The sequence below is a fragment of the Drosophila eugracilis genome, unplaced genomic scaffold, assembly GCF_018153835.1.
Source record: "Drosophila eugracilis isolate 14026-0451.02 unplaced genomic scaffold, ASM1815383v1 contig_722, whole genome shotgun sequence".
In the NCBI taxonomy this organism is placed as follows: Eukaryota; Metazoa; Arthropoda; class Insecta; order Diptera; family Drosophilidae; genus Drosophila; species Drosophila eugracilis.
The window spans coordinates 306,089-327,106 of record NW_024573616.1 but is presented as its reverse complement, the minus strand read 5'-3'; the positions used below and the strand labels follow the sequence as shown (position 1 = coordinate 327,106).

Below are 21,018 nucleotides of genomic sequence, written 5' to 3'. Positions count from 1 at the left end.
TGCCGTTCAACTGTTTGATTAAGTCTTTCCTTCTGATTGTGTAAAACGAAATATAAACTTAAGCTAATCACTTGACAGTTGTTAGTTTCGCAGAGCTTATCATTTATTTTAGGCTTTTATCAGCTAGTTTTATTTAGTTGTGAATCACAAAGCAAACATTCGTTTACTAATTTACCACTTCCTGTGCTGTTAATACTTCCAGCAACGTACCGAGCTCAGCCCGCCGACCCACCAAACATCCGCCACCGCAGAAGTAAATGCACCGCTGGCCAGCTCAACGAGTGCAGCCATAGCGGTAACAGCTAGTGCTTCAGCGGCCTCAGCCCCACCACCAACGGGCAGCACTACCTCAGGCGGCAGCAGCAGCGGCAATGCGGGCTCAACGTCTAGCGGCAACAGTTCCGGAGTACCAACGACCGGAGGAACTGCATCTGTCGTGGGATCTGGCGGATATCCAAAGACAGAGTCAAGCAAGTCGAGTGGCACAACCAGCGGAAGTAGCAGCAGCAATACCAGCAGCAACAAACACGGCAGCAGCAACATCAAGGACATCAGCAGCAGCAGCAATCAACAGCCGTCAACAGGAAGCAGCAGCAATGCACCCAGCTTGTATGTCTCCGTGCCGCTGTCCACGGCCAATGTACCTGGAATCAATCTGCCCACCAGCAGTAATAGCAGTAATACCACCAGCGGTAAGTTCTAGGACTTAGGCTTTGGTTAATAAAAAATAACTTAAAAAATTAGGAATAAAGATAAAATATTCACAGTTTTATAGATTTCCATAGTAAAATTTTTAAACTATATCAAAAATATTTTAAGAAACATGCAATATTTTCAGTTAATGCTTATTGATTTTAGTTAGTTTATAAAAATCAGGGAATTAAAATAGCAATGATGAACAATACTGATAGCTGTATTTATTTTCTCTTACAGAATCACATTCAGCTGGATCCCGCGGCAGTGGCTCACAATCGCAGCACCAGCAGCAGAGCAATTTACCTCAAATGGGTGGATCAGCTGGAGCATTTCATGGTGGAGCGAGCAGCGGTGGCACCAGCAGTGGCTCCTCGTCGGTCATTCAGCATCAGAGCGGCAAGTCCTCTCCGGCCTTGGGCAACCTAGTCAGCGGCAACAGTGGTGGCAGCATAATATCGGCTAGTGGGATACCACTGTCCAGTGGTAACCTCACTGCCACGACCACGGAGAGCGGCAACTTGAAGATTAGCTACGAGAAGCAGACCACAAGAGTGCAGCAGTTGCAGGAACAAGAGGCGCCACCGGCAAGACGCAGCAGGTATGCGGATGCCGCTTGTCTAAGAAGTCAGCCCGTCAGCTGACTTTATCCTTTTATATTCGCTGCCTGTGTTTGCTCGAGCTTTTAGTTTCTGATACTTAAACGTAGATATTTATTTTCACTTCCCTTTTTTTTTTTTTTTTTTTGTTGTTGTCGTTTGCTCTGCGTGTGTAGATTGTGGAATGTCCTTGGTTCAACATATGATGAGATTTGGTTCCATTTTATTACTAGGGAGTCGTAAATGATCCTGAACAATACATTTATTGAATGAATGAATGTATTGAAATTTCAGAAGTTGAGTTTCACAACTCTGAAATGAAAAACTTTCAATGGTGTTCCTTCTAACTTTGTTATTTTCAATTTTTTTAAAGCTTTCGGGTTTTTCAATTTTTTTTTGGCACCCTTTGTTTTTTTTATTTCATTTCCATTGAGCGTAACTTGTTGTTTATCCTTTTAAAGGTGAAAAACTTGAAGCCAAAAATGCGCGGTCTATAAAAAGAATATTTTTCTCTTTGTCTCTCTCTTTATCTCGTTTGCTTAATGTCTTCCCACACTTTACACTATATGATCACCATACATCCCATCTTCTCACCAATCACACGTAGATCGCGCTCCGGTGAGAGTGGCGGTAGTCACCATGCCCACCACCACCACCATCACCCCACCCACCACAATAGCCACCATCAACAAAACACACAGCAGCAGCAACAGTTACACCAACAGCAGCAGCAACAGAACGCGTCATCGCAACAGCCACATGTGCTGCATTCCTCCACCAACTCGTCCTCATCCTCCTCCACATCTACCTCCTCGTCCTCTTTGTCTGGTGGTAATGCCTCAGCTACATCCTCCTCCAATTCCAAGGGTCCCTCGAGATCGGGCAAAAAACGTGGGGCTGCCCAGACCAAGAATGAGGTGGCCACAACGGCAACACCAGCAGCGGTGGCCACAACACCAGCCGAAAAGCAGAGTCGCCACAGCTCGCCCCACTACAATGCCACGCCCACCCCTCCACCGTCGTCTGCTGCACCACCACCAGTGGTATCGTCGCCGGTGGTGATGTTGCAATCCCTGTCCTCGTCCTCGGTCGATTCCCCGCCAGCAACAGCGGTTCCAGTGACTGCCAGTAGTCGCAACACGCGCAACAATAACAGCAGCAGCAACGCCAATCACAATGGCGAGCAGACATCGTCGTCCTGCTCGTCCACTTCGTCCTCCTCCTCGAGTGGAGGCTCTAGTGGTTTGGCAAATGTGGTTAATCTGATAGACTCGCCGGTAAATATGTCAGCTTCGGGAAACTATCGCGGCAGCAGCAATTCCACTAGCAATGTGTTGTCGGCGGGCAACAACAGCAGTCAGGCCAAGCCCTTGAACAAGAAAATGTTGCGTGCGCAGCAGACCCAGCTGTATCAACAGCAGCAGCAACAACAACAACAGCAGCAGCAATATGCACCCCCCGCTAGATCCAACTCCCCTACAAATCTTAGCTCTACCTCAGCTTCCAACTCAGCTAGCTTTTCGCACTTGCAACAACAGCAACAGCCACAGGCACAGCAGCAACACGAAGATCTAGAGATTTTGCAATTCACTAATACAAATACCACTCCCTCTTCCAATACGCCCACATCGAAACCCAACAACAGAACGCCCGATCTCAGCACGGCCAGCAATTCATCCTCATCAGCATCCACAGTGCCCGCGACAACAGCTCCTTTGGCCCTGCTGAGTAATCAATTGCCACTTAACTCGCTGGCAAGTGGTGGATCGAGCGGTGGCCTAAAGTTCACCTATGAGAGTCAAACGCAGCTGGACGTGCCCATGTTGCCAGTTAGCGCGATTAAGGATTCGCCCCCTAGCTCGCCTGGCTCAGAGATTGGCTCGTCAATGCACCCGGCAACGACGGCAGGTTCCCTGACTGCAGCAGCTCAAGCATCGGCGGCTGCTCAGCCTGGAAATGTTCGGAAGCGTGGTCGCAAAGCTAAGGACTCGACGATAGCAGCAACAGCGGCGGCAGCTGCAGCAGCCGCGGCTGCTATAAGCAATGCTCAACAGGATCTCAAGGATGTGCGCATACTGCAGAATGGAGCAGCTAGTGGTTCGAGTAATCCAGCCAGCAACACACCTACACCTCCTGCAACGCCAGCGGGGTCCTCGACTGCTAGTTCAGCCAGTTCGATTATTACGCACACCGCCGCCCATATGCTGGGCAACCAGATCAATCCCAATAGCAGCGTGGCCCAGAAGCTGTCCGAGCAGTTGCACATGGAGGTTCAGGATCACTCTATCTACACGCCCGATTCGATGAACTCGCAGTACGCCGGAGTTCCGTTCCCCGGCAAGCAGGTAAGAAACTCATTTTTTACATTTAATAACAAAAATGTTTTGAATATGACAAATTAAGTTTAAAACAATTTTTATACCGTTACTCATAGAGAAAAAAGGGTATATTAGATTCGTTGAAAAGTATGTAACAGGCCGTTTCCGGCCCTATATAGTAAATATATTCTTGATCCGGATCAATAGCCAAGTCGATTGAGCCATTGATTGAGACGTCTGTCCATCCATCTACCGTATGAACGCTGAGATCTCAGAAACTATAAGAGATACAAAGTTACACAACATGCTTTTTCTGACAAAAGGTGGCTCTTTGTGAATTTTCACTAGCAAAATTAATATTTTAAAATTGTATAAGACAGTAACGGGTATCTTATAGTCGCAGAACTCGACTAAAGAGTTTCTTCTAGTTTTATTATACGCATAGTCTAAATTATATTGGTAATACTTTTATTTCCTTACAGCGTAATTCAAGTGCTGCTTCCGCCAACGCCACACCAGCTCCAAATCCGCTGCAGTCAATGTTCAGTGGAGGTATGAACGGAAACATGCCCATCCCGCAGAGCCTAGAACAACTACTGGAGCGCCAATGGGAACAAGGTTCACAGTTTCTCATGGAACAGGCGCAGCACTTTGACAGTGAGTATGAGTCGCATATCGGGAGCCAAGTGTGAGAGTTTATAGACTAACACTAAACATTTATTTTCCAGTTGCCTCACTGCTTAATTGTCTGCATCAGCTGCAGAGCGAAAACCTCCGGCTGGAGGAGCATGTAACCAGCCTGATAGCACGACGGGATCACTTACTGGCGGTCAATGCGCGCCTGCAGATCCCGCTGAACACCATCGCAAGTAATGCCAAGGCCGAGGCGCATGGTAAGTAGAGAAGGCGCCTATTCTCTATTGTTCTTGGTGTCGGCACTTGCTCGCTCCCACCACGTGGCACTGGAGGAGCATCACATCCCACTTACACAGCCACTGCTCACAGACCAAATTTTGCGTTTAATTTTTTGTACTTACTTTTTTTTTTTGGTATTCGTTGTACATACAAATGGAATTTGAGTCGAGTTCCATGTCGTAGTCTTAAGTAACTTATGTTAAGTTAACAACTAAACTGGTTACGAATGGTCATCTTTATAAACGAAGTTTGTACATAATATACACACCCACATTCGGTCAATGGAATTACTGTTTGACAAACAGAAGCAGTGATGGTAAACATTTATTATTGCATTTAACGACCACATGACGACGCGTCACCTCTTCTTTAAAATACTGAATGCTTCTCTATCTTTATCATCAGTCCATCCCCCGATTAGCTAACTTTACTTTAGTTCATATTTTTAAGTTAGTCATATGTATTTACGGAAAAATACAGAACCTAATTATACTTACTCTTGTAATGAGAAATGATTTCCTTGGTCAAGTTAATAGTTAAGTTCTTTCGATATCTAAAAGCAAATATTTTTTCGATTTTATTTATTTTAAAAATGAATAAAATGTTTAATATATTAAACACAAAAACGAATACAAATTCTAAATTTATTTATTTAAGTTTTCATAATTTGCACCTACTCTGGCAGCACAGTTAAGCCAAATTTGGGTTGAAGGTTAACTACAGGTTAAGAGCTGTTCTTTTACTTACACTTAAGTTCGTTGTGTTGCTGTCTGTTGCATGCAGTGATAAAAGCCCACACACCTGCTCACATATTCGAACACACCCCAGCCCACTCACAAATTACAAACTAATACCGCACAAACACACACACACAAATTTCGTGGAGATGGAACAGCAACTACGGGGTACTCACAATCTAACCAAAATGCTTACAGCCGCCATGTCAACAACGGCAGCTCCAACAACCACTACAACAACCTCAACAACAACAGCAACATCAACTTGTACAACTTCTGTCATTTCCACACTAGCTTCCAGCAGCAACAGCGGCAGCAGCAGCATCGGACTGGGCAGCAACATGAGTGCTCTTAATGCGGCCACAACAATCGCAGCAGCCGTGTCTCTGGCCACTACTGCCATCAATACCACCATCCCCACCATGGCCAATAGCCGACCCACTGTGGCAGCAGCGAGTTCTAGTGGTGTTCTTGACTATCGCGGACCGGGGGCCAACAGCAACAGCAGTAACAGCAATAGCAACAGTGGCAACAATGCAACCAGCAATAGTGTGAACAGCAGCAACAGTAATCCTGCAACCACTTCCAATGCCAGCGGGCCCCCTGCAACATCGATGTCGATCTCAGCCATGAATATGACAAATGCCGCCAATTTGGGAATGAGGTGGGTTAGTCCTTCTGGGGCATATAAATAATTCAAATCATAACTTGTAAACCTATAAGATTTTTATAATCCGAAAATGTTATTACAGACACGTTTCTTCATCCCATTCGTACAACAATGCTGGAAACAGCAACAGCAGCGTTGGGAGCTTAAATGCCAATAATTCCATCAATACCAACAGCTTGCATCACCAGCATCCATCCCCGCTGCAGCAGCAACAAGCGCAACACCAGCATCCTTCCCAGCAGCAGCAGCAGCACCAGCAGCACGCACAACAAGTGCAACAGCATCTGCATCAGTCGCACCACACCAGCGCTGCTGTGGCAGCCGCCCACATGCTTGGCGTGGGAATGAGCCTGGGCGCTGGAGGTGGTGCTGCTGGTGGCATTGGACGAGGTGGGTCAGCGACAGCCATGGCTGCAACAGCAGCAACAACCACAACTACTTTTACGACCACAGCGGGCACGGGCATGGGTCAGCAGCACCACCACCCACACCCACACCAACATCCTAGCATTCAGATTCAAGTGGGTGGCGGCGGCGTTGGCGTTGACGGTTTAAGTAGCACCTCCTCCTCCTATGCGGTGCACCACGCGGCTCTCTACAGCACGCATCACCAGGTAGTAGAGTGCGTGCGAACGAGTTCCTGTGTGTGTGTCTGTGTGATTGTGGGTGCATGTCCTTGCCACATGAATATCCATAATCCATCCAGCCAGTGCCTGTAATTCGTGCATTCTCACATTTTCATTTTGCGTCAGCTCTATCAGTTTCATCAACGCACTATTCATCACCAGTCATTCTATCAGCCTCAATCAATCAGTTAATCAATCAAGCCAAAGAAATTTCAAAACACCACTCACGCCATCAATTTCGAATTTCGAATTCATCTGCTTTTGCCCCAATCTGGTTTTTCCATTGTTAATAACCCATTGCTCTTGGCAGCTAAACCCGAAATTGTTTATTGTCTTTGTGTGCCAGGCTGAAAGATAAGATCAACCCTTATTGTTGACAGAATAATCCTCTGTCACCACTATAAAATTGTTAGTCCTGTCACAGCCTTAATCATCCTAGAATTTCTACTTTCAGTCCCAACTAAGGCGCGACGATAACCTCGCCAAAACTAGCTGAAAGTCGTACCGCGATCAAGTGATTCTGCAACCGCAGCAACAGCTGAAAAAAAAGCCTTCCCAGAACAAACGAGATGGCCGTCATAACAGTAGCAGCAGCAGTGGCAGCAATCACGGCAGCCACAAGCTTACACAGCAAAGCAAAACCAGTAAACTAAAGATGGCTCAGCTTGACTTTCAGCAACTGATCGACAAAAATGACGATGATGTAGGTCCTAAAAATATGTTATTTACTCTTTGCCCAACTATTTAAGAACAATTTGTCATTATAGCTCAGCAGCAACAGCAGCTCTTCGACCTTTTCATCGTCCTCCCAGCAGCAGTCTTCGGTAGACTACGAGGCAGAGGATGAGAACGAGGAAAAACAACGTAGGCCATTGCACAAGAACGAGAACGACAGTTTGCTGCATGTACAAAATTTTCTTAAATGCTTTGGCCCCAATGCTTACGCATCGGCAAAGGCACCTACCATAGCAACTGCCACAAAATCGTTGGCCATCGTAAAGTCTCCGGCATTGGCTGGAGAAGAACTGCGTGCCTGGCGCCAACATTTTTGCACCGCAATCAATACAGTTCAATCAGATACCACAATAGCAATAACACAGGCAACGCTATCGACAACAACCTTAGCGGAAAACACTGCCACAAATACTCCGATGTTTCAAGCCCAGTCAAGTGCAAACCACAAACCAACCAAGTTTCAAATAAACACAAAGTTTTTGCGCAAACCACGCAACAAGCTATTAAAAATGCTGCCAACAGCAACGGCAACATCACCGGCAACAGTTCCCAAGCAACAGGAGCAACTGCAGCAGCCGCAGCTGTTCAACGATGATTCCAACGCCAAATTCAAAGACTTTTCAATCGACTCGTTATTGAATAAGTAAACATAAAAGAATTACAGATTAACAGTTACAGTTTAGCCTTATTATTTGTAGCATAATTAAACAATTACAAGCAGAACCCCAAGCCTCGTTCCTAATTTCTCCCAAAACAAGACCACCACAAATTTTGTTTAGCCAATCGAGTACCCATAACATGAACATAGCAACAACATATTCTAACTATATATAGGTTGTTTATTTATTACATGCATATTGTATAACTAATGGCGCAATTCATAACTAGAATAAGTATGTAAATATCTATTTAAATACGAGATAATAAACCACAAACACATGTGCTAGAATTTAAGATATACTGTGTGACTATTGTAAATGGATTAGGGACTCGGGATTATAGATGGACCAGTCATTTCTTTTCTGGTGGCAAAGAAGATTCTAGGGCAGCGCGCACGCGCATCAACATCTCCTTTCGAATGACTTCGGGAACCAAAGCTCGAGCCTATTGGGGCCAAAATGGGTTATTACTACCAGGAGGAGTTACTATTAACATACATGAGGTACTATCTCGGCAGCCAGTTGGTCATGTGTTAAGTTGGCCACACCGCGCTCCTCAATGGTCTGGCGTATCATTTTCTCGATATCACTGCGCCAACCGCACTCAGAAAGCCTCTTTTGCAACAGGTCCTTCAACCTGTCGAACAGTTATAACCAGTACGTCTGCACGATTTAATACTGTTCCAGCCTCAAATAAAGTACTTACGCGACGCTGTCGTTCCTATTTAGCTTGACATCAACAGGATCAGCATCCGTGCCCATTTCCTTACTGTCTGGCATGGTTTGAAGTTGAGCTAATGTTATTCCCTTGTTTCATATATTGTGTGAACAATTTTAAGCGCAAAAAACTGTTTAGAAACTGAACGCAGTGTGAACTTGTTAACGGATCTTTAACTCATTGGAACTAGTTGGGAAATGAACGAGCTGATTGCCCACGATTTTAACTTAAAAGTTTTAAGTTTTAAAAGCCATTCTCCAAACAATATATATGAAATTGTTTGCTAAAAATAATCTATATAAAATATTTTTATTTTTATTTTTATTTATATAAAACTAAACTAAAAAAAACTTTATAAATTACATAATCAATCATTGAGGTGAAATATACATACTTCTTTGGTTTCAGCATTTAAATAATTAAAGTTTAAATAATAATTTGAGGAAGGCATCCCATTTTCAGGATATTATTGTGAGTTTCATTCAGTGACCTTTGACTAAGTGACAGATATTCTAAATATTTCGTAATAACAGTGACTGGAAATAGCTCGTGCCGATTGCATCGAAATTTTGTTCCATCTCTAGATATTTATGTTTATTTTTTGTTTTGGTTTGAAAATAATTCAGCAATGGATTTGCTGAGGGAATTCGACATAAAACACGAACTTAGTTTCGATGATAATGATCAAGAACAGGTGGGTTACATACTGGCGCGCTGCCCGTGGGTAGTGAGTGATCCAATCTGGAGTAATTCGTGAGAATTTGCAACACAATCTGTCTGCCTATTGATTTTCATGACGCATCCTTGCAGTACACTCCAAATTCCCGGTCACGATGCGCGACTCCGGACTTGACCACTGCGGCTACCTATGCCCACATCGCCGATCTCAAGCGAAGGCTGTCCAACGGACAATACACTCTACGGGACAAACGCGGCCGCAGCAAGGTATGGCAACTATTCGCTGTGATTGTGGACGAAAATGGGGATGATATCGAGAATTATGTGGCCTGCCGCAACTGCTTCAATGTCCATAAGTTCCAGATGAGCACGTCTAACCTAATGAAGCATAAGTGTGCCCTAAAATTAGAAGCTCAAACCCGCACGCCTGAGGCGAAGACAGCCTTGGACGTTCCCCTGGATGAAGAAATAAAGAAAAAAGTCCTTAACGCTGTCACTGCATGGTCCGTTTACAATTGCCGACTACCAAACATAGTTGAAGACTCGGAATTCGTGAATCTAGTAGGCATCTTACTGAATATCGGTGCAACTCACGGAGAGAATGTTAAGATTAAGGAACTTTTACCACAGCCAGCAGCTGTGGCTAGTAACATATCCGATATATATGAAAGACATCAGAGAAGTTTGATCGAGGATCTAATTATCATACGTTCCACCGGTTACAGCATTACCATGTTCGTATATACCAATAAATTCCTAGAGTGCCATGCTGTGCTCACCGTGCACTACGTTAAACATTTAGCTGTGATCAATCGTTTGCTCAGCGTATCCGAAATAAGCAGAGATAAACCAGCTGGAGGTAAATTTATTTTTATTTTAAGAATTCTGACTTGCGTGAATTTGCATAGAATTTTGTTTTTTTTTGCGTAGAATTTTTCTTACTGTCCTTGGAATAGCCATGCACTTTCTGAATGCACTTTCTTCATCATAATAGTTTTACTTAGCCCTAATTTTTATTCACAGATAAAACTGTATGTGACTTGATAACGTCAACTCTTCAAAAGTTCAACTTAGATGGAGATGACCCAGTAATTGTAACGGAAAACGATGAGAATGAAAAAGTCAATTCTGCCCTTGAAAATCAACAACAGGTCATGTGCATCAATACACAGCTTAACCGAGCCATTGACAAGGTTTTTAATGAGACCCCACAGCTGCAGTTCTTATACCAAAAGTGCATCGAGTATTGTAAAGCCTGCACCATATCTGCATCTCCATGTTACGCACCCTTAGACAGAATAATAGGCGTCTTTAAGGTTGTACATCAAAATTGGGGAGCAGTTTCGATGTCCATTTTCACGCATGATTGCGAAAGAATTACATTGGCTAATGTGATGGCCGTAATTCGTGTTTTATCCCATTTTGAAAATTCCTCTAAGGAGCTGGAAGCCCTTAATGAACCAACGCTACACATGGTAATCCCACATTTACGCAAGCTACGTAAATTGTGTTCCAACGTTACAGGAGAAGAAGTCGCGGTGGAGTTGTGCCTAAAGGTCGCTTTAAAACCACATTTAGAGGCTATTGCCGAAAGATCTATCACCAAGTACCACAAAATAGCACTGCTGCTCTTCCCGCCAACCAATAGGCTGCTTCTCTTCGAGGACTCGGAAAAGCAAGATATAATAAAGGATTGTAAAGCAATAATGGAGTCGTTTTACGTCGAATCAGAAAGTCAGAAGAAGAGAATCCGTCCGGATTGTGAGTACGATGGAATATTTAGCGATTTTATCACCCCACGGTCAGATGACACCAAAACTGATATGATAACCCACGAAATCAACAGCTATATGAGTATGCAGGTGGTGCTAAAGCCCGATTTCAATCTTCTCCATTGGTGGAAGGACAACGAATGCTTGTTCCCATTGCTGTACAAAGTCAGCTCCAAAATATTCGCCACTCCAGCAAGTATTGCGTTCGCACGAAATACATTGATCCGGGCCAGAGGCCTGCTCATCGAGTCATCCCTCTCTAATGGAGGTGGCAATCAAGTTGTGGACGAAATACTGTTTTTAAACAATAATCTTAAAAATGTTTAATGCGTTTTATATTTAATGTTTTTATGTCTAAAGTGTTTTCTTTTTAGTTATACTATTGCATTGAGTTTTTATACATTATGGTTTTCGCATTAACTTTAAGGTATATTGTACAATATTTTATCTGTATAATTATATGCAAATATATACTGGTAACTTCCAGGTAGTTATCCGAGCTTGGATAGTGTAATTATTTTGGAATGTGAAACCAAAATGGCAGCAGGTCCCGGTATTTTCTATACTTCGTATTTAAAAGTTTACAATCAGTATTTCAACCTACAACTTAGAAACAGGGTTTTAATTATTTTCATACAAAACATAGACATAGACAACATAGATTTAATTGAGACATGAAAAATATACAACAGCAATAAATGAAATTCCAATTATTTTCGGCTCCTACCTTGGACCACTGTTGGTACAAAGGAAAAATAGCTAACTTGACAACTCTATTAAAAAAACGATTGGCATAGCACAACTAACCCAAGCCAGATGTAAATATACCTACATATGTATGTAATCTACATATTGACGTATTCATCTGCATTGTGCATAGTTATCTTTGAGCATAAACATTTAGGCTTGTGATAATTTTAAATATGTATGTATGTACCTTAAGCTTCTTTACTAAATATATACATTTGTACATAGTAATGTATATAAAGATTTGATTGTCTAACTGTTTTTAACAGGGTAAACCTAAGTAAATATCTAAGTTAATGTAGTTTTAAATCAAGTTTTTTTGCATATTTATTTATTATACCTCTACATTACATTAAACACAAATAAAAATAAACTAAACCTAAATTAAATAAAAAGGTTTACGTTAAATCGATTAATTAAACTGTTTTAATTATTAAAATAACATTCTTTGGTATTGCTTATGCGAAATGAGTACGTGTACATACATATGTATGTATGTGTATATGCAATCTTATTGGTGCACATGTACATTGAATGTATGTATGTAATACATATACATATATGCAATTTCAGTTTTTCAGTTACAGTTTTTGTTATGTGGGATTGCCGTCTTTACGACCACCCACTCTATCTTCCCACAACTGTCTGAAAAAAGTCTCTATAAGCCGGTTCCAAAGTGTCGTCATTATAAAATGCGTTGGCTTGGCACCTTTCATGTACAAATATGGTCATATCGCCATACAAATCTGTTTGCAGCTGGCTTTGATTTCATGAAGCCAACTGTTTTTATTTTTGTTCTAGAAAGCTGTATTTTAAATCTGAACTTTTTCAAATTTGGGTTAGGCCTTGGGTGCTAGGTAAACTTTTAATTTAACGACAATCGACGGAAAAAGACACCTGGTTCATTGGCTATTTCTAGTAAATGACCATAGACATAACCTCAATAAAGAGCGCCGGTCTCTGCCGGCAAATGCATTTCTACACATACATACATACATATACAATTTGTACATATATATATATATATGTACATATGTATGTGTTCGTGTATTATTTCTGTACATTTCCTTCCCTTGTCATTGCAGTAATCGCATGTACATTTGTATGTATGTATGTATATTTTTAGGCCACATGGCCCTCCTTTACTGCATTTCCTGCTGTTAGTTTGGGTTTTTCTGGAAACTCGATAGCAGCTGCCTCCTCGGTCTGTTTCTTGAAAATACCGCATTGGGCGTAGACCGAGATGGCGGCTTATACAACACAACAGTGAGCCGGTTTACCTAGGCTTGAATTTCATTTTAGGCAAATCAACCCCTTAAAAGGCCGGAAAAATACAGACATATGTACATATGTACATACATTTGTATGTATATATATATATGTATACATATATATATATATATATATATATATATATATGTATGTATGTAAAAACATACAAAAACCGCCTGTGGATAAGTATCTATAATACTGATCCACACTCTAATCCATTTGTATATGTACAATACATATGTATGTTAATGTAAATCCACTAAACAATCATTTATAATTTTAAAAAAATGATCAATTTTACGTATTTTCTTTGAAAATTACTTGAAGATTTCATAAGGCGGGTGGTTATTTCCTCTTGGCAAAACAATTTTAAAATTTGACAAGCTTAAGGATATATTGCCTACAAGACCAAATATGTACATCTTATATACATACACTTGTGACATTTACTTAGCATGCTACTATTTTGACTCTAGCTGTAATCAAGTATTTGTATACCCACACACATTCGCAATGGCATGTTTGTCGGCAGTTAAGAAATGAAGTCATCACTGAGCTGGCAACGATTATGCTATGGCCTCAAAAGGAATGACTCATCGTCCCAGAGAATCAATACCAGAAAAGTAGAAAGCCAAGTGCATGCCACACACAGCCTGGTACAGCCTGCACTTGCCACAAAAAGCAGAGGAAAAAGCGCACCAGTGGCCCGGATCGGGGGAAAATAGAAAGCGCTAATTATAGACAAGTGAGCGGCTGCTCTGCTTTCCCGCAGTAAAAACTCCGTCCAATGACCCCGCAGTTTTTCACTGGAATGAATGAAGGAAAACCAAAGAATTTCTTTTTGCTGTCAACACTGTGTCGGGCCGATTTTATTCTTGTACACAACTTATCGCCGAGTTAGCTTGGCTTTTCTGCTATACGTGTCTTTTTGGATAAAATACTATCTGGTTTTTCTTACATCTTTTCATTTTCGTACGCTTTACAGTGTTGCAGTGAATCTTTTGATGCGTTTGGAAGCGTAGACACTGATTTCGGCGATTGCCCCGCCCACCAATGACGCTTCCAACGAGCTTTGGAGTGGAGCTACACTTAGTACTCCTCAGCACCCTCGCCCTCTCCATCACCGGAGTCCATGCCGACCTCCTCGTAATCCTTCTCCAGGGCAGCAAGATCCTCACGGGCCTCGGAGAACTCTCCTTCCTCCATACCCTCACCGACGTACCAGTGGACGAAGGCACGCTTGGCGTACATCAGATCGAACTTGTGATCCAGACGAGCCCAGGCCTCAGCGATGGCGGTGGTGTTGGACAACATGCACACGGCACGCTGCACCTTAGCCAGATCTCCTCCAGGCACCACGGTGGGAGGCTGGTAGTTGATGCCAACCTTGAAACCAGTGGGGCACCAGTCGACGAACTGGATGGTGCGCTTGGTCTTGATGGTAGCAATGGCTGCGTTAACGTCCTTGGGAACAACATCACCACGGTACAACATGCAGCAGGCCATGTACTTGCCGTGACGGGGATCGCACTTGACCATCTGGTTGGCTGGCTCGAAACAAGCGTTGGTGATCTCAGCCACCGACAGCTGCTCGTGGTAGGCCTTCTCGGCAGAGATGACTGGGGCGTAGGTCACCAGAGGGAAGTGGATACGTGGGTAGGGCACCAAGTTAGTCTGGAATTCAGTCAGATCCACGTTCAGGGCACCATCGAATCGCAGAGAGGCGGTGATCGAGGACACGATCTGACCAATCAAACGGTTCAGGTTGGTGTAAGTGGGGCGCTCAATGTCCAAATTGCGGCGGCAGATGTCGTAGATGGCCTCGTTATCGACCATGAACGCGCAGTCTGAGTGCTCAAGGGTGGTGTGCGTGGTCAGGATAGAGTTGTAGGGCTCAACCACGGCAGTGGAGACCTGGGGGGCTGGGTAGATGGCGAACTCCAGCTTGGACTTCTTGCCGTAGTCCACAGAGAGACGCTCCATCAGCAGCGAGGTGAATCCAGAGCCAGTTCCTCCACCGAACGAGTGGAAGATAAGGAAGCCCTGGAGACCGGTGCACTGATCAGCCAATTTGCGGATCCTGTCCAGAACCAGGTCGACGATTTCCTTTCCGATGGTGTAGTGACCACGGGCGTAGTTGTTGGCCGCATCTTCCTTACCGGTGATCAGTTGCTCCGGGTGGAACAGCTGACGGTAGGTTCCGGTACGGACCTCATCGACCACAGTGGGCTCCAGATCGACGAACACGGCACGGGGCACGTGCTTGCCAGCTCCAGTCTCGCTGAAGAAGGTGTTGAACGAGTCATCACCTCCGCCGACGGTCTTGTCGGAGGGCATCTGGCCATCAGGCTGGATACCGTGCTCCAGGCAGTACAACTCCCAGCAGGCGTTACCAATCTGGACACCAGCCTGGCCAACATGGATAGAGATACATTCACGCTGTGGGCGAGAGGAAGAAAAAAAAAAAATAATTACACGTTCAAAAGAAAATCAATAATGGTAGAACCGCACCCAAATTGACCCGGCATTGTGCGCGAAAGAACGAGATAGCTGTACGGTATACATAAATTTTTTCCCGACGCCGGAATTTTGTCGCCATTTTCTCATTTAATAATCTCTAGTTATGCTTTCAAATATCAGAAATGTTCGATTTTTGTACTAGGAAATTTTGATGCATTTGAATTTAGATACATTTTACAGTACACACCTATTTTCTCTAGCTTTACACGGCGTTTTCTCTTCCGAAAGAGGAACATGACGTCATCACTTTTCGAAAAAAGCAAAGACCGGCCGCCATATTGCGAAAAAAAACCGCTTCGCTTTCCCCAATACATTTTTTTCTCGAATACATTCTACGTAATTTTCACAGAATTTGTTTGTTTTACTCACCATATTGAGTTTTTTAGTGGAGGTTTTTCACACGCGAAAAGGAAAATTCACAGAAAATGTGTAGAGCTACGATTAAGGTCTGACTCTGAGAGCGTATACGTTCGAATTGCCGGCTATGAGGCTTCACAAACGTAAAACGGATGTGAAAATTCGGACGCGGGCTGCTTTATATAGGTGTCGGAGCTAAAGGTGGCACTTGACCGATTTAAACGCCGCAAAACCGATAAATGGTATGATTGAGATATTAACAGTTGGTCACCCTGGAGTTTGAGACAGCTTAGTCCGTTCAGCGCGGACTCGAATCGTGGACTGGAACTTTGGTCGTCTAACCGGTTAACCGTTTGAAAAAATTTGGCGAATTTGAAAATTATTAAATTCTTTTATTTCCGTTTTTTTATATAATTTCCACCTAAATATTTGGTTGGGATATCTATATTTGTTTTTTTTTCCTAAATTGTAAAACCTTGATATAAAATTATGTCGCAGTTTCGAATTGTACAACTGCAATTAATTTCTTTGAATAATCTTATCTATCTTAAATATTGGATCGTTGTTGGACGTGAGGTAGTCGATGTGAAAATATTTTACTTAGTTAGAAAGTGACTAATAGATATTCTAATTGAGGTACGTGCATACATTGTAAGTGCCAGACAATTTGAATTTTGGTTTTCGCCGTAAGGTATACATGAGGAATCTAGCGGTGGTCACACTTATCGCTTGTTGCAATTTACGTGTTTTCACCTTAACGCTGTTTTTAACGCAAGCGAACCTATTGCCGTTATTAATTTGAAGAGGGAAAACCGGAACAATTTTCACAGGCACAATGCGAATCGAAGCAGAGGACTCTTTTTGGTTGGAGAAGGCGGTATATTGCAATGCAGAGAGGAACTACTATGAAACGCTCAATCGGCGGAAAACCAGTGTAAGTAAAATGGCCTTCGAGGATTTCTCAATAACCTGGAACTTTTTCCCGGAAATGCCTGAGCCCTGGAGTTTGATTTATTCCTATTGAACCGTGTTCATCTGGACAAGTGCACATACATACGTATGTACGTACACGTGTATTTAGATGTATACCGCGGTGTGACTTTGTTGCTTCTGCAGAAGCACATAGCACTCAAACGCGTAAACAGCCGGCAAGCTCCGACATAGGTGGCTACCCTACTAAAATCAGCTGTTTTAATATTTTGAATCAACATTCACTAGCAACCAAACAAAGGCGGTGAACAGTCAACTTGCAGAAAGTTCACGTATTCATTTTAATTTTCAGCTTCCCGTCCCCGCCCCCCTAAAAGCGCCCGGCCCAGCCTCCATCATATCCGCACCCAATATATCCGCTCCCGCAAAGAAGGCCAAAAAGAAAAACAAGACGATGTCCGAGAGGGAGACGCCAAAACAACTGCTTTACGTGGGTATGGTAGATATATTTTATTACTGATTATTAAAGCTCGTTGATCTTGCAGATGAATCCTCTGACTATGGAGGCGAGTTTTTTCCTTGAGACCTTAAACTCTGTAAATCAGAAAAGTAATCCACCACAGTTGGATCCGCATTTGGCCAAACTACTGGAGCTCATTGTGGTGGGCATCGAAAACTACATGGACAGGAACCCCACCTACGTTCTTCCCCAGGAAAAGGCTGCCCCGGGTGAGGGCGTGGTGTTTGTTCAGCCCAAGGAATTACAGACCATCAAACGCACATTCAACTGCAGTGTCTGTAGTAACCGTATCGTGGGCACTACCATCGCAAAGGCCGTATCTCACCTTTCGGAACAGCATCCAAATCCAAACCCCAACAACCAGCCAGTGCAGTCAGTGCAGCCACCGCAGGCAACTAAGCAGAATAAGCAGGATAAAAAACAGGCACTGGTTAAGGCTCGTCAACAAATGACTGTGCAGCTGCCCAAGAGTGGGTCACAAAATCAGAAATATTAACAATCCTTGACAATAACCAAATCGAATTTTTCAGAGGCCAAGGCAATGATTGTGGGGGAAATAACAAATGTTTTTAAGGACAAATACCCCATAGCAGACAAGTTAAAGGTGATTCCAGAGTACGATGTAATCGAACAGGATCTTTGCAAGCTTCTAGCTCCGGGCTTTCCCAAGCAACCACTTCGCGTTTATAAGTTCGGCTCTCGCATTACCGGCATTGGGTCGCGTTCTTCTGATCTGGACGTCTTTGTTGACATTGGTGAGTCGAGCCTCTGTTCCTTTTTCTCCTCCGATTCGTTCCTTTTTTGACTTCACTTTCCCATTGATAGGCAATACTTTTCATACGTTCGAGCACCGAGCTTCAAATGCGACAATTACTAAGCTGCGGTCTATGCGAAAGTACTTCTTCGGCAGCGATGACTGGCGCATTATTAACGTAAAGACTGCCTTAAGAGAAATATTCATAATTACAACTCGTATTTTTCTGAGCAGGTTATTGAGCAGGCTCGCGTTCCCATCATCAAGACCTGCCATTTGCCCACAGGAATTGAATGCGACATTTGCTTGAACAGCTTGGGCTTCTGTAACACAAATCTGCTGAAATACATATTCGAGTCACAGCCAATTAGTAAGCAAAACTCTCAAAGCAAAGCCCACGTAATCCGATTAATTTCGCTTGTTGCAGCTCAATACATGTGCATATATGTAAAGAACTGGCTGGAGCGGTGCAAGCTGACAGAACAGATATCGACGTACAGCATCACCCTGATGGTTATCTACTTCTTGCAACTCCAGGGCCTGTTGCCATCCATAGCCATTCTGCAAGTGGAAGAGATCGCCAATCAGGGAGTTCTCGTGGGGCGTATGTTTATCTCTGCCTGTTTTGAGGGGATTCACATAATTATTTTTCTATTGCAGCGTGGGTTGTCAACTTCGCGCAGAAATCGCTTAACGAGCTAGGCCTGAAGCAAATAAATGTGACTGTGCCCGTAGTAAAGGGCTATCTTAGCACGTTCTTCGCATTCTATGCCAAATTTGACTACGAACATTTCCTAGTCTGCCCATATTTTGGTCATAGTAACGCTGAGATACAGAAACTTGAGAAGACCCTGCCTAATAGGTAATATTTATTCCTGCTCTTAGTTTTAGTACTATATTAAAAGCATTGGTATTTCTTAGGTATTCAGCATATGTATCAGAGAACGCTGACTGCTCGCTCCAGCTACGAAAACCAATGGTGGTCCAGGACCCCATTCAGCTCAATCATAATGTTACTAAAGCGGTGACCAAGTACGGATTGCAAACTTTTGTAGACTACTGCCAGCAGACAGCCGAACTACTGAAGGAGCCGACGACTAATTGGCGCGAGCGCAGTGCATAACTACGTTAAGCCCCTGATCATTGTTTCCCTCCCTCCAATCTCAAGGCACGTTCGTCGCTGGTCTGATTAGTTTTCACTTTGTGTGTGGTGGATGCCTATTAAGGTTTCTTTCAGCTGTAAATTATTGGCGTTCTACAAGTCTCGACAATATACAACACACAAAGTATACGTGACTTTTGTATATTTCACTAACAAGCGTTTAAATTGTATAATTGGTTTGGTTTCATTTGCTGTAACACATAAGATAGAGTTGTATGGCACGCATTTGATCGGACTACAACTTCCAGGTCTCGGGCAACCGGTTGAACGCCTTTAGCATCATATATATTGTGAAGCCCACGATTAGGAACACCCCGAGAAAGCTGATGCGGTTAAGCCAGTGTTGCTTAGAGTCGCACATCATGTTGTAAATTCCCATGGCAGAGCTTTCCGCCTCCTCCACGGTTCCGTTGTTGTCGATTACAAAGTGGGACTTCTCGCACTTCTGGTCAAGTGGCATTTGCGAATCGACGCGATGCCGTGCCTCTTTTTCTGAGAGCTCATTGCGTGCTATTAACCGCTCAAGTTGCTTGTCCGAGTCGCTGAAATATAGTGAAAAGTGGAATAAGAGCATTAGATTAGATGAGAACTAGTCTTGCATAGGTTGTGGTTGTACAGTATACTTTTCTTTGAATATTACAAATATTTGGAATAACGAATATGATCGTTGTATAACGATTTATCCACTAAATAAATAACCATTAAGTTCAGATTATTTCTTTACTCGTGCTTATAATTATTATATTCTGAAGTCAAAACTTTTAACTTTTCTAAGGACGTTCAGTTAGAAGCCTAATCTTTTCAGAGCTGGATCGAATTTTGCGCACATTGTATTCTTGAGCAGGAATCCCCAAAATACAAAGCCTACCATGATACACAGACGATCTTGTGTATGAAATCCATTAGGACACCGGTTTCAAAGAGCAGTGGCAAGTCCAGGACGATCCACGCGTGTCCTGTGACTAGGAGTTTGCACACCTGCCAGAAGATTTTGCGATGGATGGTCGGATGAGTGATCTTGTTTAGTTTTCCACGCAGCTCCTTGTCCTCGAAAATCATCTTCCCAAGAACAGCGCGGTTAATTTCCTTGCTTGGCAAGAGGACCTCATCTCCGAAGACCTCCCGAATCTGGTGCCAGCAGGGCTGACCTGGTTCCACAACTACGTGAATAAGTAAAGATAATTAGCGGAAATGGTCGTTAACTACGGAACACAAAGCGGATGTGCTCCACTTTGTAAACTCACTCTCCCTGGCGATTTTGTCTGCGTCTATCACTGGAATGCCCTGGCGTTGAAACACCTTGCTGATGGTACTTTTTCCCGTGGCAATGCCACCAGTTACTGCCACAATAAACATTATTCAATGGCAGTTAAAATACTGTTTTCTTAAGAGGAATGTTTGTATCGGTTTTTTTTCAACTACTGATGATATAGTGTGACCAAGTCACTTCATTTAGTAAAAGATTGCTAAAAATACTAAACGTCAATGCACAGTGGGCTGAATCAGTAATACATGTTTTCTTTTGTAAAAAATAAGCAAGCGACCGTTAAGATTTATTTTTGGAAAAAACATAAACATAAATAAAAAAATATTATTTTTAGTGGCATTTCAATGTTGCTGTAATTATAATAACATT

At 43.0% G+C, this 21,018-nt stretch overlaps 7 protein-coding genes across 12 annotated transcripts in view; 4 read left to right on the top strand and 3 right to left on the bottom strand.

The window, feature by feature from the left end:
* Positions 1-5,021, top strand: part of LOC108116199 (protein AF-10) — a 28,175-nt gene extending 23,154 nt beyond the window's left edge. For 3 of the 6 annotated variants that reach the window (XM_017227950.2, XM_017227949.2, XM_017227957.2), the window contains 5 exons: positions 203-692; positions 934-1,294; positions 2,938-3,637; positions 4,093-4,267; positions 4,339-5,021. In XM_017227950.2, coding sequence (XP_017083439.2) covers positions 203-692; positions 934-1,294; positions 2,938-3,637; positions 4,093-4,267; positions 4,339-4,511 — 1,899 coding nt within the window. In that variant the 3' untranslated portion in view covers positions 4,512-5,021. Of the gene's footprint in view, positions 1-202; positions 693-933; positions 1,295-1,899; positions 3,638-4,092; positions 4,268-4,338 lie in introns of all 6 variants that reach the window. The other 3 variants (XM_017227947.2, XM_017227945.2, XM_017227951.2) reach the window with 1 other exon arrangement.
* A 390-nt stretch (positions 5,022-5,411) lies between these two features.
* LOC121530396 (putative uncharacterized protein DDB_G0277255) lies at positions 5,412-7,054 on the top strand. The gene is made up of 3 exons (XM_041819415.1): positions 5,412-5,926; positions 6,015-6,546; positions 7,013-7,054. The coding sequence occupies exons 1-3, from the start codon at positions 5,412-5,414 to the stop codon at positions 7,052-7,054; spliced, it is 1,089 nt and encodes a 362-aa protein (XP_041675349.1).
* Positions 6,604-8,247, top strand: LOC121530402. Its single transcript, XM_041819433.1, has 2 exons — positions 6,604-7,261; positions 7,326-8,247. The coding sequence occupies exons 1-2, from the start codon at positions 7,214-7,216 to the stop codon at positions 7,938-7,940; spliced, it is 663 nt and encodes a 220-aa protein (XP_041675367.1). The 5' UTR covers positions 6,604-7,213; the 3' UTR covers positions 7,941-8,247.
* LOC108116202 (enhancer of yellow 2b transcription factor) lies at positions 8,112-8,851 on the bottom strand. Its single transcript, XM_017227961.2, has 3 exons — positions 8,659-8,851; positions 8,451-8,589; positions 8,112-8,397 (listed from the first exon to the last, which is right to left on the bottom strand). Exons 1-3 carry the CDS (start codon positions 8,730-8,732, stop codon positions 8,305-8,307), a joined length of 306 nt encoding a protein of 101 aa, XP_017083450.1. The 5' UTR covers positions 8,733-8,851; the 3' UTR covers positions 8,112-8,304.
* Positions 8,852-13,973: 5,122 nt separating this feature from the next.
* Positions 13,974-16,188, bottom strand: LOC108116217 (tubulin alpha-1 chain). Its single transcript, XM_017228005.2, has 2 exons — positions 16,029-16,188; positions 13,974-15,578 (listed from the first exon to the last, which is right to left on the bottom strand). The coding sequence occupies exons 1-2, from the start codon at positions 16,029-16,031 to the stop codon at positions 14,229-14,231; spliced, it is 1,353 nt and encodes a 450-aa protein (XP_017083494.1). The 5' UTR covers positions 16,032-16,188; the 3' UTR covers positions 13,974-14,228.
* A 544-nt stretch (positions 16,189-16,732) lies between these two features.
* Positions 16,733-19,511, top strand: LOC108116236 (terminal uridylyltransferase Tailor). Its single transcript, XM_017228027.2, has 9 exons — positions 16,733-16,950; positions 17,299-17,436; positions 17,492-17,936; positions 17,997-18,221; positions 18,292-18,398; positions 18,455-18,590; positions 18,648-18,824; positions 18,881-19,082; positions 19,142-19,511. The coding sequence occupies exons 1-9, from the start codon at positions 16,852-16,854 to the stop codon at positions 19,341-19,343; spliced, it is 1,731 nt and encodes a 576-aa protein (XP_017083516.2). The 5' UTR covers positions 16,733-16,851; the 3' UTR covers positions 19,344-19,511.
* Positions 19,508-20,816, bottom strand: LOC108116237 (dephospho-CoA kinase). The gene is made up of 3 exons (XM_017228028.2): positions 20,627-20,816; positions 20,251-20,542; positions 19,508-19,924 (listed from the first exon to the last, which is right to left on the bottom strand). Exons 1-3 carry the CDS (start codon positions 20,736-20,738, stop codon positions 19,618-19,620), a joined length of 711 nt encoding a protein of 236 aa, XP_017083517.1. The 5' UTR covers positions 20,739-20,816; the 3' UTR covers positions 19,508-19,617.
* Positions 20,817-21,018: the final 202 nt, after the last annotated feature.

Coding starts and splice junctions, on each gene's coding strand:
- LOC121530402 (XM_041819433.1), top strand. CDS start 7,214: ATGGCTCAGCTTGACTTTCAGCAACTGATCGACAAAAATGACGATGAT. Junction 7,262..7,325: donor TCGACAAAAATGACGATGAT/GTAGGTCCTAAA, acceptor TTGTCATTATAG/CTCAGCAGCAACAGCAGCTC.
- LOC108116202 (XM_017227961.2), bottom strand. CDS start 8,732: ATGCCAGACAGTAAGGAAATGGGCACGGATGCTGATCCTGTTGATGTC. Junction 8,590..8,658: donor AATAGGAACGACAGCGTCGC/GTAAGTACTTTA, acceptor ACTGTTCGACAG/GTTGAAGGACCTGTTGCAAA. Junction 8,398..8,450: donor CTGCCGAGATAGTACCTCAT/GTATGTTAATAG, acceptor TGGCCCCAATAG/GCTCGAGCTTTGGTTCCCGA.
- LOC108116237 (XM_017228028.2), bottom strand. CDS start 20,738: ATGTTTATTGTGGCAGTAACTGGTGGCATTGCCACGGGAAAAAGTACC. Junction 20,543..20,626: donor AGACAAAATCGCCAGGGAGA/GTGAGTTTACAA, acceptor TTATTCACGTAG/TTGTGGAACCAGGTCAGCCC. Junction 19,925..20,250: donor AAGATCGTCTGTGTATCATG/GTAGGCTTTGTA, acceptor ACTATATTTCAG/CGACTCGGACAAGCAACTTG.
- LOC121530396 (XM_041819415.1), top strand. CDS start 5,412: ATGGAACAGCAACTACGGGGTACTCACAATCTAACCAAAATGCTTACA. Junction 5,927..6,014: donor GCCGCCAATTTGGGAATGAG/GTGGGTTAGTCC, acceptor ATGTTATTACAG/ACACGTTTCTTCATCCCATT. Junction 6,547..7,012: donor TCTACAGCACGCATCACCAG/GTAGTAGAGTGC, acceptor TTCTACTTTCAG/TCCCAACTAAGGCGCGACGA.
- LOC108116236 (XM_017228027.2), top strand. CDS start 16,852: ATGCGAATCGAAGCAGAGGACTCTTTTTGGTTGGAGAAGGCGGTATAT. Junction 16,951..17,298: donor TCAATCGGCGGAAAACCAGT/GTAAGTAAAATG, acceptor TTTAATTTTCAG/CTTCCCGTCCCCGCCCCCCT. Junction 18,591..18,647: donor ATTCGAGTCACAGCCAATTA/GTAAGCAAAACT, acceptor CGCTTGTTGCAG/CTCAATACATGTGCATATAT.